The sequence below is a fragment of the Nicotiana tabacum genome, chromosome 4, assembly GCF_000715075.1.
Source record: "Nicotiana tabacum cultivar K326 chromosome 4, ASM71507v2, whole genome shotgun sequence".
In the NCBI taxonomy this organism is placed as follows: Eukaryota; Viridiplantae; Streptophyta; class Magnoliopsida; order Solanales; family Solanaceae; genus Nicotiana; species Nicotiana tabacum.
In genome coordinates, this window is record NC_134083.1 from 8,413,291 (window position 1) to 8,428,092 (window position 14,802).

The window sequence follows — 14,802 nt, forward strand, 5'->3', positions numbered from 1 at the left end:
AATGTGAACAATAAGCATACCAAAAAAGGAATATCATGAACCCTAGATAGGCAGATCAGAAACAGAAAATAGATTTGAAAAATAATCAGAGATTAGGGATCAGTGTAACCCGATTCTCTTCGAGAATTTATATCGTGGAATGGCAAAGATGAGACTGGGTGGGAAGATGTTTATTTGAGATTTGCGTATTCATGATTTACAGAGAGGGGTTTAATGATTGGGGCAGCGGAAGAAGACATATTTTCTTTTTAATCTAGAGAGGAAACATTGAGAATGAAAATATTGGAGGGAAATAAAATGTTACTGAAGTCTTCTCTCAATTATTCACCTTCAGTGGCAATTTCCTTCAATTGTCGGAAAAAATATTCCTTTCCATGGCTAAAGCTTATTTGCCGGTAATATTTGCGTCTACAGAAATAAAGTAGCGGTAATTATGTTATTGCCACAACATAATTGCCAGTAAAAGCCATTTTTCTTGTAGTGATACTGCATGCACTGAAGTCACTTAACCATAGTCAGCTATTAGTTAACTGTAGTTAGTTAGTGTACATCATAGTTAGCCACCTGTAATTTAACTGATTCAGTTAGCGGAGGTTAGTAGCTACATGTATATATGCTAGTGTAAGAACTCATTTGTGAGTTGAGCAAGATAGAAGTAAAATGTGAATTGATTTCTCTGTTTTTCTCTCTATTAGTTTTCCTCTTCGAGCTCCATTTCTGTTAGTTCATTTCTGCTGCAATTCAACAAATTTCTCTCTTAATCGAGGAGATTTAACACATTATCAGAGCAATAATTGATCAAATCTAGGGTCCTTTATCGCAATTCTGGTGAAGAACGAGAGATTGATCGTGTTTTGCTTGAAACCCTAATTTTCATCAATGGCGGTTGACGAAGTTGTTGAACGAGGATTAAATGTAATTGATCACAATCATCTGTTATATTTGCACCCATCTGATACTCCGAATGCTTTGTCACTTGGTTTTCAGTTGATTGGAATGAAAAATTATACTTTTTGGCGTCAAGTAATGGAAGTCTCTCTGCTCACACACAACAAGCTGGGTTTTGTCGATGGATCTATCATTAGAGACACCTATGGAGAAAAGCATGTGAACATATGAGATCAGTGTAATGCAATTGTGAAATCGTGGATTATGCACAATGTGAGCAGGAATCTGTTAAGTGGAGTGCTGTTTCGATCCAATGCACATGCAATTTGGTCGGACTTGCGTGAGAGATTTGACAAAGTAAATGCATCGCGAATGTACTACTCGCACAGAGAAATCTTCACTCTTACACAAGGAACATCATTTGTATCAGTGTACTACTCGAAACTAAAAGATCTTTGGGATGAATATGACTCAGTTATGCCACCTCCGACTTGTTGTGATAAATCAAAAGATTACATTGAACACCAGCAGTACCAACGCTTATGGCAATTTTTGATGGGATTGAACGAAGGATACAGTCAGGCACGTAGCCAAATACTGATAAAATCGAAAATACCAACTGTTAATCAGGCTTACGCAATGATTCTTCAAGATGGGAGCCAGAAAATTGTAGCTAGAGTACATTGTGCTGTCTCTGACAATTTAGGTCTTACAACCTTGTTTACATCTAAGAATACATGGTATAAACAGAAGAAGAACTATAGTTTGGAGTGTGATTACTGCCATATACGTGGACACACAAATGAAAATTGTTATAAGCTCATAAGGTGTGACTTGTGCAATATGAAAGGGCATCTTAAAGAAAATTTCTATAAGATAATTGGTTATCCTGCAGTCCAAGCAGCATCAGATCCAGAGATTTGGCATATGAGATTGGGCCATGTACTAATGGCAGCTTTAAGAAAAATTCCTGTTTTTCAAAATAAGTATAGTTTTTCCTTAAATCATTGTGGTGTCTATCCATTAGCTAGATATACTAGAAATGTTTTTCAGCATAGTACTAGTAGAGCTACTGCTCCTTTCCAACTACTTCATTTATATATGTGGGGGCCTTACAAAGTTGACACTTATGATGGTATGAAATATTTTCTTGCTATGGTAGATGACTATTCCAGGTGGACATGGATATTTTTGATGCATGTCAAATTTGATGTTTCTGGTGTGCTTAAGGCATTTATTGCTATGATTCTCAATCAATTTGAATGCAAAATTAAGGTTGTTAGGACTGACAATGGCTTAGAGTTCTTTAACTCAGTTTGTGGTGAATTGTTTAGCCAGCATGGTATAATACATCAAAGCTCTTGTCCATACACACCCTAACAAAATGGGATGGTGGAGAGGAGACATAGACATATTCTTGAAACTGCAAGAGCAATAAAGTTTCAAGGACATCTATCTGCTAGATTTTGGGGCTGATGGGTAAAGGTTGCAGTATATATTATTAACAGAGTGCCTTCCACTGTTCTGGGAAATAAGTCACCATTTGACTTATTATATCAGAAGGTACCAACATTGTCATACATGAGAATCATAGGATGCTTGTGTTATGCTTCTAAGCTCCCTAGGCAGGACAAGCTCAATCATAGAGCCATAAGGACATTCTTATTAGGTTATGGTTCATTTCAAAAGGGATACAAATTATTTGATATTGACAACAAGGTAGTGTTTATCAGTAGGGAAGTTCAATTTCATGAAATCATATTCCCTTTTTATGTCAGTTTTGCAGGACAAGACTCTTGGTCTGTCACCACAGGATCAGTTCCCCTGCCTATGGAAGATGAAATATTCTTAGTTGCTTTGCCACATGCAACAATTATACCACTTGCACCTCCTTTGATCCCTACTACATTGTCACCACCTACTTTACCTGTTTCTACAAACTCACCTGGTGATCAACCTATGACTTTGACACAATCACAAGATTCACCCTTAGCAGGTGAATCCTCAGCAGTTGAATCCTCAGCCATCAGAAAGTCTGCTAGAACTTCCAAGCCACCTATTTGGCTCAAGGACTTTGTTGTTCCTGGTAATAAGCATATTGCAGCAACCTGCTTATATCCCCTATCAGATGTGATGAGTTATTCTTCACTTTCTTCCATTTATAAGAGCTTCATTACCAGGTTCTCTGCTGAAGTAGAACTTACCAGTTATGCTCAAGCAATCAAAGATCCTGGATGGATTGAAGCTATGCAGACTGAGATTAAAGCTTTAGAGGATAATCAAACCTGGAATGTAGATCCTTTACCTCTTGGCAAAAGAGCCATTGGATGCAAGTGGGTCTATAAGATTAAATGTAAAGCTTCAGGAAAGATGAAAAGATTCAAAGCAAGGTTAGTTGCCAAAGGCTACAGTCAACAAGAGGGTCTAGATTACCAAGAGACCTTCTCTTCAGTTGTTAAGATGGTTACTGTCAGAGCAGTCATCTTTGTAACAATAGCTAAGCATTGGGACATTCATCAAATGGATGTCTACAAGGCCTTTTTACAAGGAGATTTAGATGAAGAGGTTAACATGAACTTGCCTCAAGGATTCATTCATCCACAGGGTAAGTCTCAGGTGTGCAGACTGCTCAACTCTTTGTATAGACTCAAGCAAGCCTGAAGGCAATGGAACATCAAGCTTACTCATGCTCTTTTGTCCTATTGGTTCACTCAAAGTCACCTAGATTATTCCTTATTCACTAAAAGGTCTGCTGGCAATATTGTGGTGGTGTTGGTCTATGTGGATGACTTATTAATCACTGGCGATGACTCCCTTCTTATTCAAGAAACTAAGGCCAGCTTGCAACAGAGTTTCAAGATCAAGGACTTAGGTGCCTTGAAGTATTTTCTGGGAATAGAGTTTGCAAGAGGCAAAGATGGAATACTTATGCATAAGAGAAAATATGCACTTGAGCTCATCTCAGACTTGGGATTATCTGGAGCAAAGCTTGTAGGTGCTCCTTTTGAGCTCAATCAAAAGCTCACTACTACTGAGTTTGACATCTACTTGGCGTTCATGATGATCCTTGTCCTTATTAGAGACTACTTGGGAGATTGTTGTATTTGACCATTACTAGGCCTGACATTGCATTTGTTGTGTAATGCATCAACCAATTCATCCATTTGCCTATGCAGTTCCATTTGGAAGTTGCACTACGTCTAGTGAGATATGTTAAGTAGGCACCAGGGTAAGGGATCTTTATGTCATCAATTGACTTTCATCTAAGTGCCTTCTATGATGCTGATTGGGCAGCTTGCCCTAACACCAGGCGTTCTGTCACTGGCTACCTACTGAAGTTTGGAAATTCATTAGTGTCCTGGAAATTAAAAAAATAGTCCATTATTTTCAGAAGCTCTGCTGAAGCTGAGTATATGATTTTGGCCTCTACTGTCGCAGAGATTGTGTGGTTGGTTGGGCTATTAACTCCCGTGGACATTCAGGTGCCAGTTTCCTTATTTTATGACAGCAAATCTGCTATTCAGATTGCTGCAAATCCCGTCTTTCATGAAAGCACAAAATACACCGATATCGATTGTCATTTCATCCGAGAGAAAGTTCAACAAGGCCTAGTTCACATCCTTTACTTGGCTTCTTCTGACCAACCATTTGTTGTCCTCACTAAAGGCCTCACAATTCGCCAATACAACTACTTGGTATTCAAGCTAGGGATAAAAAATGTCTTTATTTCCCCTAGCTTGAGGGGAGGGGTGTGTAGTGATACTGCATGCACTGAAGTCACTTAACCATAGTCAGCTATTAGTTAACTGTAGTTAGTTAGTGTACATCATAGTTAGCCAGCTGTAATTTAACCGATTTAGTTAGTGGAGGTTAGTAGCGACGTGTATATTTGTCAGTGTAAGAACTCATTTCTGAGTTAGCAAAATGTGAATTGATTTCTCTCTGTTCTTCTCTCAATCAGTTTTCCTCTTCGAGCTCCATTTCCGTTAGTTCATTTCTGCTGCCATTCAACAAATTCCTCTCTTAATCGAGGAGATTTAACGTAGAGAGACTGTTTCCGATAGACTCTCGGCTCAAGAAGACGAAAAGAGAAAAGAGACGATACAATATATCAGTACCGTCAACGAAAACCATAGAAATAATATCATAAAAACTAGGAAATAGATGACATGCAATGACAATAACCAGTAATTAAGCCCGGTGCTATGAAAAATAAAAGGATAGTATGAACACAACATTAACCACTAGCCATCTAAGATCAACCCTATCAAACTAACTTCACCCCCGGTTCGAAGTAGAAAAAATATCGACTACGTCCTAGCCTACAAACCTGATGCTCGACCTCCACACTTTTCTATCAAGAGTCATGTTCTCGAAAATCTACAGCTATGTCAAATTTTTCATATAACTATATCTACTAATTATAAATAATTATTTGTAAATATCTAAAATCTTTTACACTATTACTCTATAAACGTTAATTCTTCAAGTATATATTGGGATAACTGAGAGGTGGCTTTTATGAATATCAGGACTCAAGCATCCTTCTATCAAAATAATAAATGCATGACCGGTTTTTTGTTTATAACTTAACACTAGTTAGTTGGGGGGAATAAAAACTAAATAGTTAGTTAAAATATATTCTTACCTTAATTTATTAATTAACATATAATTTAATAGGTTCAAATTTTTTTTCGGGCTACGGGTTTCACGATATATTCGGGTCTCGGACTCTTAACCGACAAATTGTGTCGGTTCAGGCACATAGTGTCCTATGTCAGCACATGCGACCGTTTGAATACGGCGACACGTACCGATTCGCCCTCTACAAAAGATAAAGTGGTCCACAATTCTCGACTCACAATCGATTCTCTCATTAGTGTTCCAATTCAACAGACTTAGGGCTTTTAAAACAATGGAGTTAACAAAGGAATCCGAGAGTTTGCTCGACAAAATCCGACCACCTCGTCTCGAAGACGCAGGCCTCGAAGATTGTGCACTGCCACCCGAATCAATCAAAGAAGCATTTCTCAAAGCCGCCACTGCCGTACGATCTATGATTTCAGCATCGGACGACGAAGACGAACCCGAAGGCCAGTGTGTGCTGACTCCATCGCCAATCGAAGATTCTAAGGATGCTCTTGTAGGAATCACTGAGGGTATCGAGGAAAATCCAGGAAAATGCATTACTGAGAAGGGCAGCGGCGGTGAAGTGCCGGAAGGGACAACTGATGTGGTGGTTGTAGACGGTGTTAAGGATGAGGAAAACAGCCGAGATTTGGTCGGTGAGCCATCTCTGCCGGAAGGCGGTGAATCGTGTGTGGAAGGGTTGCAGGGTTTGGAGATTGGAGGCAAAGGCAGAAAGAAAAAGGAAGTGAAAGAGGATGAGGAAGAGGAAGTAAGTGAGAAGCCGACTCTAGTTGAAGGGTATGCTGTATGAATGTATTAATGATTGTACGAGATAACTCTAATTTTGTGTAAATTTCATGAATAATTTAGTACTAGTAGTATTAGACATGTAAAAGATTCTGTATTTGAAGCTTAAAATGATGAATTTATGTTATCATGTGCCCCTTTTTACTCTGTTTTTCGAAGGTGTCTCTCATTTTCCTTTCTTTTTTTTAAAAAAAACTTTCTGCGATCAGATGAGTGAAAAGTTAAAACTTGTGTTTCTGCATTTGTAGCAGACGCAGTAAGAAAATGAAGTTTCAGGGAATCAGGAATGGTTCACAACTCTTTCCTAGGTTTTTGCTTAAGTTGAATATGTTTAAATCATATTTTCTCACGAATTACAATAAGGAACTTGTTTCTCTGCAATCAATATGCCAGTCTTGTCTCATACGCGGTAGTTGAGATCTTAGAGTTGTAATGAATTTTTTTTTTGCATTAAACGAGGTTTGTAAATCTGGATTTAGAGTTGGGGTGGTGATATCATCTGATTCAACTTGTCTTGTCGGTTGGGGTTGTTTGATGTTGATTACTTGATGTTCGTACTAGAATACCACATAGCCACGGAAATTGGGAAATTGAATGTAACGAGACCTAGAACGAATTCAGTATTTAATGTTTATGGGTTCCTGCAACGATCTCGAGTAAATTTTTAATAGTAATTGTGTTTACATTCAAACAGTTATAGATATTTAATAAATTTTTCAAATCCATTTACGTTGTTCTGATGAGATTACAGGGTATCTAGTGATGATATTTGGGGGTAATGTGATGCAACTAATGGGGGTTGAAACAACTGGGTAAGAAGGTTAAAAAAAAGGATATTCACTCTTTTCTCTGCTTTCAGTTAATGTCTTTTTCCAGTAGTTTCATTCAAAATTAAGGATATAAAACTACCTTTTCGATGCTCTAATAATTGGTAACGTGATGATGTATGAGGAAGGTGTCCTCCATTCTGTCTTTCCTCTGAAACACAGTTTCACGAAGTGAAAATTGAAGAAGCAAAGGAAAGTGGGATCCTTAGCAGAAGAAAAACATATTGTTGAAAATGTTTCTATTGTTTATTGTCACCATTTTAGCATGTTATAATGACTATTTCGAGACAACAATAATTATCCCTTAATTCAAAGCAAGTTAGAATATATTGCGAAGATTTATCTATAAATTGGTTAGTTTTACTCTAATTGTCTATTTACCTTAATCCTCCTCTTTTTTATCCCTGGGAGCCAATAATAATAACCCCCCACTATAATTCCTAGGGCTGCTTATCGGTTGGATTGGGCGGTTAATTACTTTTCCAAAACTCGCCATTAAAGTGCTAAGGTGGAGGGGTCCAAACGTACAAAATTCTTGAGTAGTAGATATGCAAAAGTTCTTGTACTCAAGTCTGAATGATACATTTGCCTTCTCCTTGTTGTCCTTTCTTTCTAGATGTCCCTCTGTCTTTACTTTTTATTTTCTTAAATAAAAAAATTTGCAACCGGGCTTTGGTATGCGCGAGGTCCGAAAAGGGTCGGTCCACAACGTGCTTTTGTGTACTATTTATGCAGCAGCAGAAAGTACAGTTACAGCAAATCAATAATGATCCTCAACTCTCAGTCTCATGCAATAGTTTTCTTAAGTTAGAGTGTCAATTCTTGTTTGGCCAAGAAGTGCAAAAACATGGAACACGTTGTTGTAGTAACTCAGTTTCAGCAGTGGTAGTAGAGATCCGTATACTCATTTATTATTCAATTATTAAGATGACACATTCACACATCTTGCACCCAAAGAAGTCAAGCATTTTTCCATAAACAAATACAAGTCATATATTGAACGTGGGGTCATGATCCAATATAAGGGTGACAAGTGGGTCGGGTCGGGCCGGGATCACGGGTTGAACGGGTCAGGATCGTTTGACCCGATTTTAGTGGGCATGTGCCAGTCTTATGGGTCGGTCTTATGATTTGGGCCCGTCAGGTCCGTGACCATTTAGCCCGCCAGGGATTGGGACCGGATCAGTCCCTTAGCGGGCCAAATGGTCCCAACGGTTATTTTATTTTTTTTAAAAATATATTAAAAAATAACTGTTGGCTATTTATAAAATAGCCATTTAACCCCCAGCTTTGTTTTAATCCCAATTTTTTTATAATTACACTTTTTCCCTATTTTCAACTATAAATACATCCTCATTCTTTCATTTTTTTCTTACAAAATCCTCAATCTATCACAATCTCTCTCTAATTTTCTTCTATAATTGCTACTATTGCTTACTTTATTGTTACAACTTGTGAAAAAATTGTGAAGTTGGTGAATTGAAATCTTCAACGATAATCAATTTTCAATAAGTTGTTCGTCAATTCGTTAAACTCGTTCCAACTCTTAAGTTTTAATATTATAATTTTGTTTGTTTTATTTATTTTCTATTACTTTATTAATTAAGATGACTTCCTTAAAAAAACTTTTTGGTAAAAAAAGAGGAAAAATTCAAGAGTGACGAATCTAGTGCTCAATTTGTTCCTCCTCCACTGCCCCGGGCTCCCCGAGTCAAACTCCATATCCGTCCTACACCTCCTATTCTTGATAGCGATAATAGTTTATTACAATTTACTGAAATTCAATTTTGCCATAATATTAGAGCTGGTGAACAATTAGACCATGAATTAATGAATGTTCTTTATTCTAATCCAACTATTGATGAAAATGATAATGAGGAAATAGATTTTGATGAAACTCAAACGGATGATGATACACCAACTAGTCCTGCTCCTGATGTTAACCCAACTAGTGATAACCCTGCTAATCCAAATAATGCCCCATCTGATACTCCTGTTACTACCCCTACTTTTTCTAGACAACCTAGCAAATGGACGGAAACATCTCTCGTTTGACCATTTTTTACTCAACTTCCGGAAGCAATAACCTCACTTAGAATAAATGCTCAAACTATTTTTAATACTTATCAAGTTGCATTAAATCATGTTAGATCAAATGTTCCAGCTCCTCCTTTTTCTGATTCTCAATCATCTAAATGAGCTTGAAGTTTATTTGTCGCAGGGAATTGAGGAAGTGAATCCCGACGGCTCCTTTAATCTTTTGGAATGGTGGAAGGACAAAGAAAAATCACTTCAACTCGGTGATTATAGAGCGTCTATGGGGGAGAGCTTGAAAAAATCAATACTTTTCAGAGATTGGATCCGGTCGGAAAGAAGAAATTTTGGACTTGATGAATCACAACCAGATGAAGGCGAAACTTACGAAGAAATGCTAGCTGAACTTGCGGAGGATGTTGCTTCGCCCGGAAGTGGCGATGACCAAGCTACTTTTCCGCCACCACCAACGAAAATTCCTCCGGACCTTGATAGATTTATGAAATTTGTAAGAGATACCATGTAACTTGTATGAACAAAAATTAGTATGTATTATGTAACTTGTGTTTTGGCACATCTTGATTAGTTTTTTTTTCTTCCCAATGGTGGTATTAGCACCTTGTTGTGCTCATTCCATAGGGGGATGAAGACTAAGAAAGATATTGATATATTTTTTAATGCTATAATAAAATTACAAGGCATATCTCTTTACAATATTTTTGTCTTTAGACTTAGATATTATTTTTAACATCCTTTTGTCTCTAATTTCTATTTAATTTTTTTTAAATCCGCTGGGCCCACTTAGCCCGCGTAGCCCGCGGGCCAGGACCGTTTAGCCCGTGACCAAACGCTCCCGGTCCCGAGCCGGTCCCTGCAAAAAGACCGTTTAACCCGTTTAATTTGGGACCTGCCTGGAACCGGGACCGTTTGGACCAGATCACTTAGCCCGTTTAGGGCTGGGACCGGCCCACTTGCCACCCTTATCCCATATGAAACTTATATGGTTGGGTTAATTCGTTAAAAGTAGGCCTAAAATTAATATTGGGTTTATATACTTCCTCTGTCCACTTTTGGCTATTTTTTATGGTCCATAATGCTTAATTTTTTCAAATATCAAGAAATTAAGAATTAATTTATTTTTTTTCAAAGTTCCCCTTGGAGTAAAGGGCATATGAGTATTTGTTATATTTTCAAATAACAAATAAGGCTAATATGATCAATTTTATTGTTAATGAATGCTAAAAGATGTATTTCTTAATGTGTGAAAACAACCAAAAAATCAATTTAAGTGGACATGAGGGAGTAATAACATTAAATGGGTAAAATATGATTGCATCAATGGTTTTGTCACATACTCTTTGCTGCAAATTATTTTAAGTTTACAACTGAGTAGGAAATCTGTTTGATCTTTTTCTCTCTCTCTCTTTTTATTTTTTACTTATATATATACTGATATGTTCTTTCTAATTAGAGATATAAATCTTACTCTGTTCTTTCTAATTAGAGATATAAATATACTCTTTTCGTCTTCTTGAGTCGAGGTCTTTCGGAAAAATCCTTTCTATCCCTTTGAAGTAGGGGTAAGGTGTGCGTATACTCTACCCACTCCACATCTCATTTGTGAAATTTTACTGGGTTGTGGTTTAATGATAGCCGTTAGTGAATGGCTTTGAGCAGATGTACGAGGATGACTCATCCAGTCTTTTTGTCCAAAACAAAAATATTCCTAAAACTATGCTAAGGCGACCCTATATTTATGTTAAAATTACTACTACTACTAAATTTGAAGTTGACATTTTTACGTTAGAAAATGCTCATTGGTTAGTGCTAAACTTGAAAAATAGACGCAATAATTTGAGTACCACGAGTTTCCATATCTTAGTTTATTAGTTTACGTCTGCTGCAATGAAAAGACGTCTTTTGATTCACTAGAAATTCATTAAAAATCGATCAAGCGCTACCTATCGGTCAGAAAAAAGCCACCAAAAAACCGTCCAACATGAACGAAAACAAAAAAAAAATTACATTTTTTTTTAAATTACATACCGACCAAAGTTGGTCGGTAAATTAGTCAACAAGTTGACCGAGCTGGTCAAACTTGCTTAGTCAAACAAACTTTTTGATTACCGACCAACTTTGATCGGTAATGTGGGCCAATTTTTAAAATTTTAATAATTATATTTATTATTTAAAATACTTTATAAAATTTAAAGAATTTATATTTAAGATTACCGACCAAAGTTGGTTGGTTAATGCAGGGGAAGCATTTACCGACCAACTTTGGTCGATATTTTTTATTTCCTGGAATATAACCGACCAAAGTTGGTCAGTTATTAGATCAAATTGGTCAAACTTTTGAATCGCTTTTATATTTACTATCTAAATAATATAAATGTAATTCATTAACACTTTATTTTGTAATACAAATGATGAATACACTAACATATGCTATAACAAGCTATATGTAGTTAAAGTATTACAATGGAGAGTGTGTGTGTGTGTTCTTATATATATATATATATATATATATATATATATATAAACTTGTGAAGAAGTAATAATCTAATTAATATATATAATTGATCATCATCAAATATATCTATTTGTAAATTGATTCATCAACTTATAACTTACTTAGATGCATCGATGAATATTAAAAACAAAACGTTTGACCTATATCGATTAATAGTAAAAACAAAATGTCTCGACCTATATCGATTAATCTATGTCATACATTATTATTAATGATGAATGAATGAAAAATAGAAGAATTAATACTAAACATCTTTGACATGTATATATATATATATATATATATATATATATATATATATATATATATATATATGGATCACAAATTAAAGAAACGAAAGAAGTTATTAGCATTAAGTAAACGAGTTAATAGGTCAAACATGGTCAAACTTTTAATTTGAATCACATTAATATTTACTATCTAAATAATATAAATGTAATCCGTTAACACTTTTGTAATACAAATAATGAATACACTAACATATACTATAACATGCTATATATGTAGTTAAAGTAGTACAACGAAGCGTGTGTGTGTGTGTGTGTGTATATATATATATATATATATATACACTAACATATACTATAACAAGCTATATATAGTTTATAATTATTTATAATAATTGTATAGTTAAATAAAATAAATGCTTATAGTTTATAATAAATTTTTTATAATTTATAATATGTTAAGAAATAAAAAAAACACAAAAAAAATAATTTAGTTTTTATTTTTTAAATAACCGACCAAAGTTGGTCGGTGTTTGGTCAACACTTAATGTACCGACCAACTTTGGTCGGTAATTCTGAAAATAGATATGAAATATACGGGACCCCCCCCCCCTCCCCCACTGCCGCTGCTAGCCACTACCCCCCTTCCGCCTCTCCTTCTCCACCTCCTAAAAATTCTAGGTTTGAATTACAACTTATTTCTTTTGTGTATAAATTTAATGCTTTGTTAATTAGTTATGAATTAGTTAATTAGTGTTTCAATTGATTATTTAACTTTGCATTTTATTGAAATCTAGGGTTTATGCCTTGTTTTAATTGAACTGATTACATATGGTATAAATTGAATGTTTGAGTTTGTATTGTTTTGAATAGTTTAGTTAGAATTGAATTATTAAATTGAATGGTATAATTTAGTTTTTAGAATTTGTTCTTGTGAATCGAACTTTTAGGGTATGAGTTGAACTTTTAGGATATGAATTGAACTTTTAGGATATAAATTGAACTTTTAGTTTATGTTTAAACTCTTAGAATATGAATTGAATTGAGTTTTTAGGATTTGTTCTTGTGAATTGAACTTTTAGGGTATGGGTTGAACTTTTAGGATATGAATTGAACTTTTATGATATGAATTAAACTTGTATAATATAAATTGAACCTTTTGGATATGAATTAAACTTTTTGGATATAAATTGAACCTTTTGGATATGAATTCAATGTTTAGGATATACATTAAGGAATTCATTCGTAGTCATCCATCTGGTGAATTGGGTGAGCCAAGCCAACCTTCGGAAGAGGATGCTGAAAGAATATGGTTGGAATCTGCTGGCGGTCCAAAATTGGGAAAGGTATACGGGCTTCCTACTAAAAAAAATTTCATCGCTATAGTTGTGGAATGCAAGGAATAGAGACCTCATCGCAAGGCGAGCAACTTAATAGGGAGAGCCTATCGGCTATGCGGGAGACAGTGACAAAGCTCACATTCGAGCTAGAAGCGTCCAAGGAAAGAGAAAGGCTTAGAGATGCTCAATTCCTTGGCATGCAAGCTCAGATCAGAACTCTCCTATCTACTGGAGCTTTTCCGTTGCCCCGGTCACGTGAGTCATCGCCATATGGTCGACCTCCACGTGATCGTTCCTCCCGTCCTACTCGTGATCGTTCTTCTCGTCCTCCCCGTGATCGTTCTTCCCATCTTCTACAAGACCGTTCTCTATACCGTCTTGTAGATGAAAGTTCATCAGACGGTGATGGTGATGTTGTAGAAAATACCCCTTGACCAATACTTTTATATACTTTGAACTAGACAAATAGAACTAGTTTTGAATTAGATTGAACAATGTTGAACTTGTTTTAATTAGTTTTAACTTGGTTTTGGATTGTTATGTTCAATTGAACTTTAATTTGTTAATTTTAAAGTATTTATTAGATGTTTGGTTGTTGTTGTTGGATATTTGGTTGTTGTTGTGTTATTGTTGTTGTTGTTGGATATGCGGATGGATTTGAGGTGAATTAGGAGTTTTATGAGGTGAATTGGTGGTATTGCTATGCTGGCAGGTGGTGTAGCTATCAAAACAGATATTTTATGCCAAAATTAAACCCAAAAAACCGACCGACTTTGGTCGGTAAATAATAATAATAAAATTTAATTGCATATTACCAACCAACGTTGGTCGTTTAATGAACAATGAATTCCTAGAATTCAACATTACCGACCAACTTTGGTTGGTATTTTGCCTGCACTGTTGAGCTTACCGACCAAAGTTGGTCGGTAAATTTTAATTTTAATTATTTAAAAAATATACATTTTTCCAATACCGATCAAAGTTGGTCGTTTTTTTTAATAATTTATAAAAAATATATTTTCATTTTACCGACCAAAGTTGCTCGGTAATAAAAATTAATAAATTTAATACACTGACCAACTTTGGTCGGTAAAATTAAATTAATAAAATATGTTTCCGACCAGTTTTGGTCGGTAAACCATTTACAGTGTCAGATAGTCGTTTAAAGCATACCGACCAACGTGTAATTTCTGACCAACTTTGGTCGGTATGACTTTCCGACCGTCAAAATACCGTCTACACATAAATAGTCACGTTTTAGTCGGTAATTAATCATAATCGATCAACTTTGGTCGATTTTTTTAGTCGGTGATTAGCGAATTTATAATAGTGATTTAAGGTAGAAAACAATAACAAAGAAGACCTGACGAGCAGCTTTCGAGGAAAGCGAAGAGAGTGGGTTTGGAAAAATTTACAAACATCTCAATTTTAGCATTTAAATTGGCAGTAGTGACAGTACCAACAAAGACAACTACTATCCAGTGCCTAACAGACTTGTAAGACGGACAAAGAGATAT

The 14,802-nt window shown here is 35.6% G+C and overlaps 1 protein-coding gene across 1 annotated transcript; it reads left to right on the plus strand.

Moving 5' to 3' along the window:
* The first annotated feature begins 5,666 nt into the window (after nt 1–5,666).
* On the plus strand, nt 5,667–6,451 carry LOC107815358 (uncharacterized). The gene has a single exon (XM_016640929.2). The coding sequence runs from the start codon at nt 5,804–5,806 to the stop codon at nt 6,326–6,328; it is 525 nt and encodes a 174-aa protein (XP_016496415.1). The 5' UTR covers nt 5,667–5,803; the 3' UTR covers nt 6,329–6,451.
* The last annotated feature ends 8,351 nt before the right edge of the window (nt 6,452–14,802 follow it).

Bases quoted from the DNA above. Each gene is read 5' to 3' on its own strand.
- LOC107815358 (XM_016640929.2), top strand. From the start codon at position 5,804: ATGGAGTTAACAAAGGAATCCGAGAGTTTGCTCGACAAAATCCGACCA.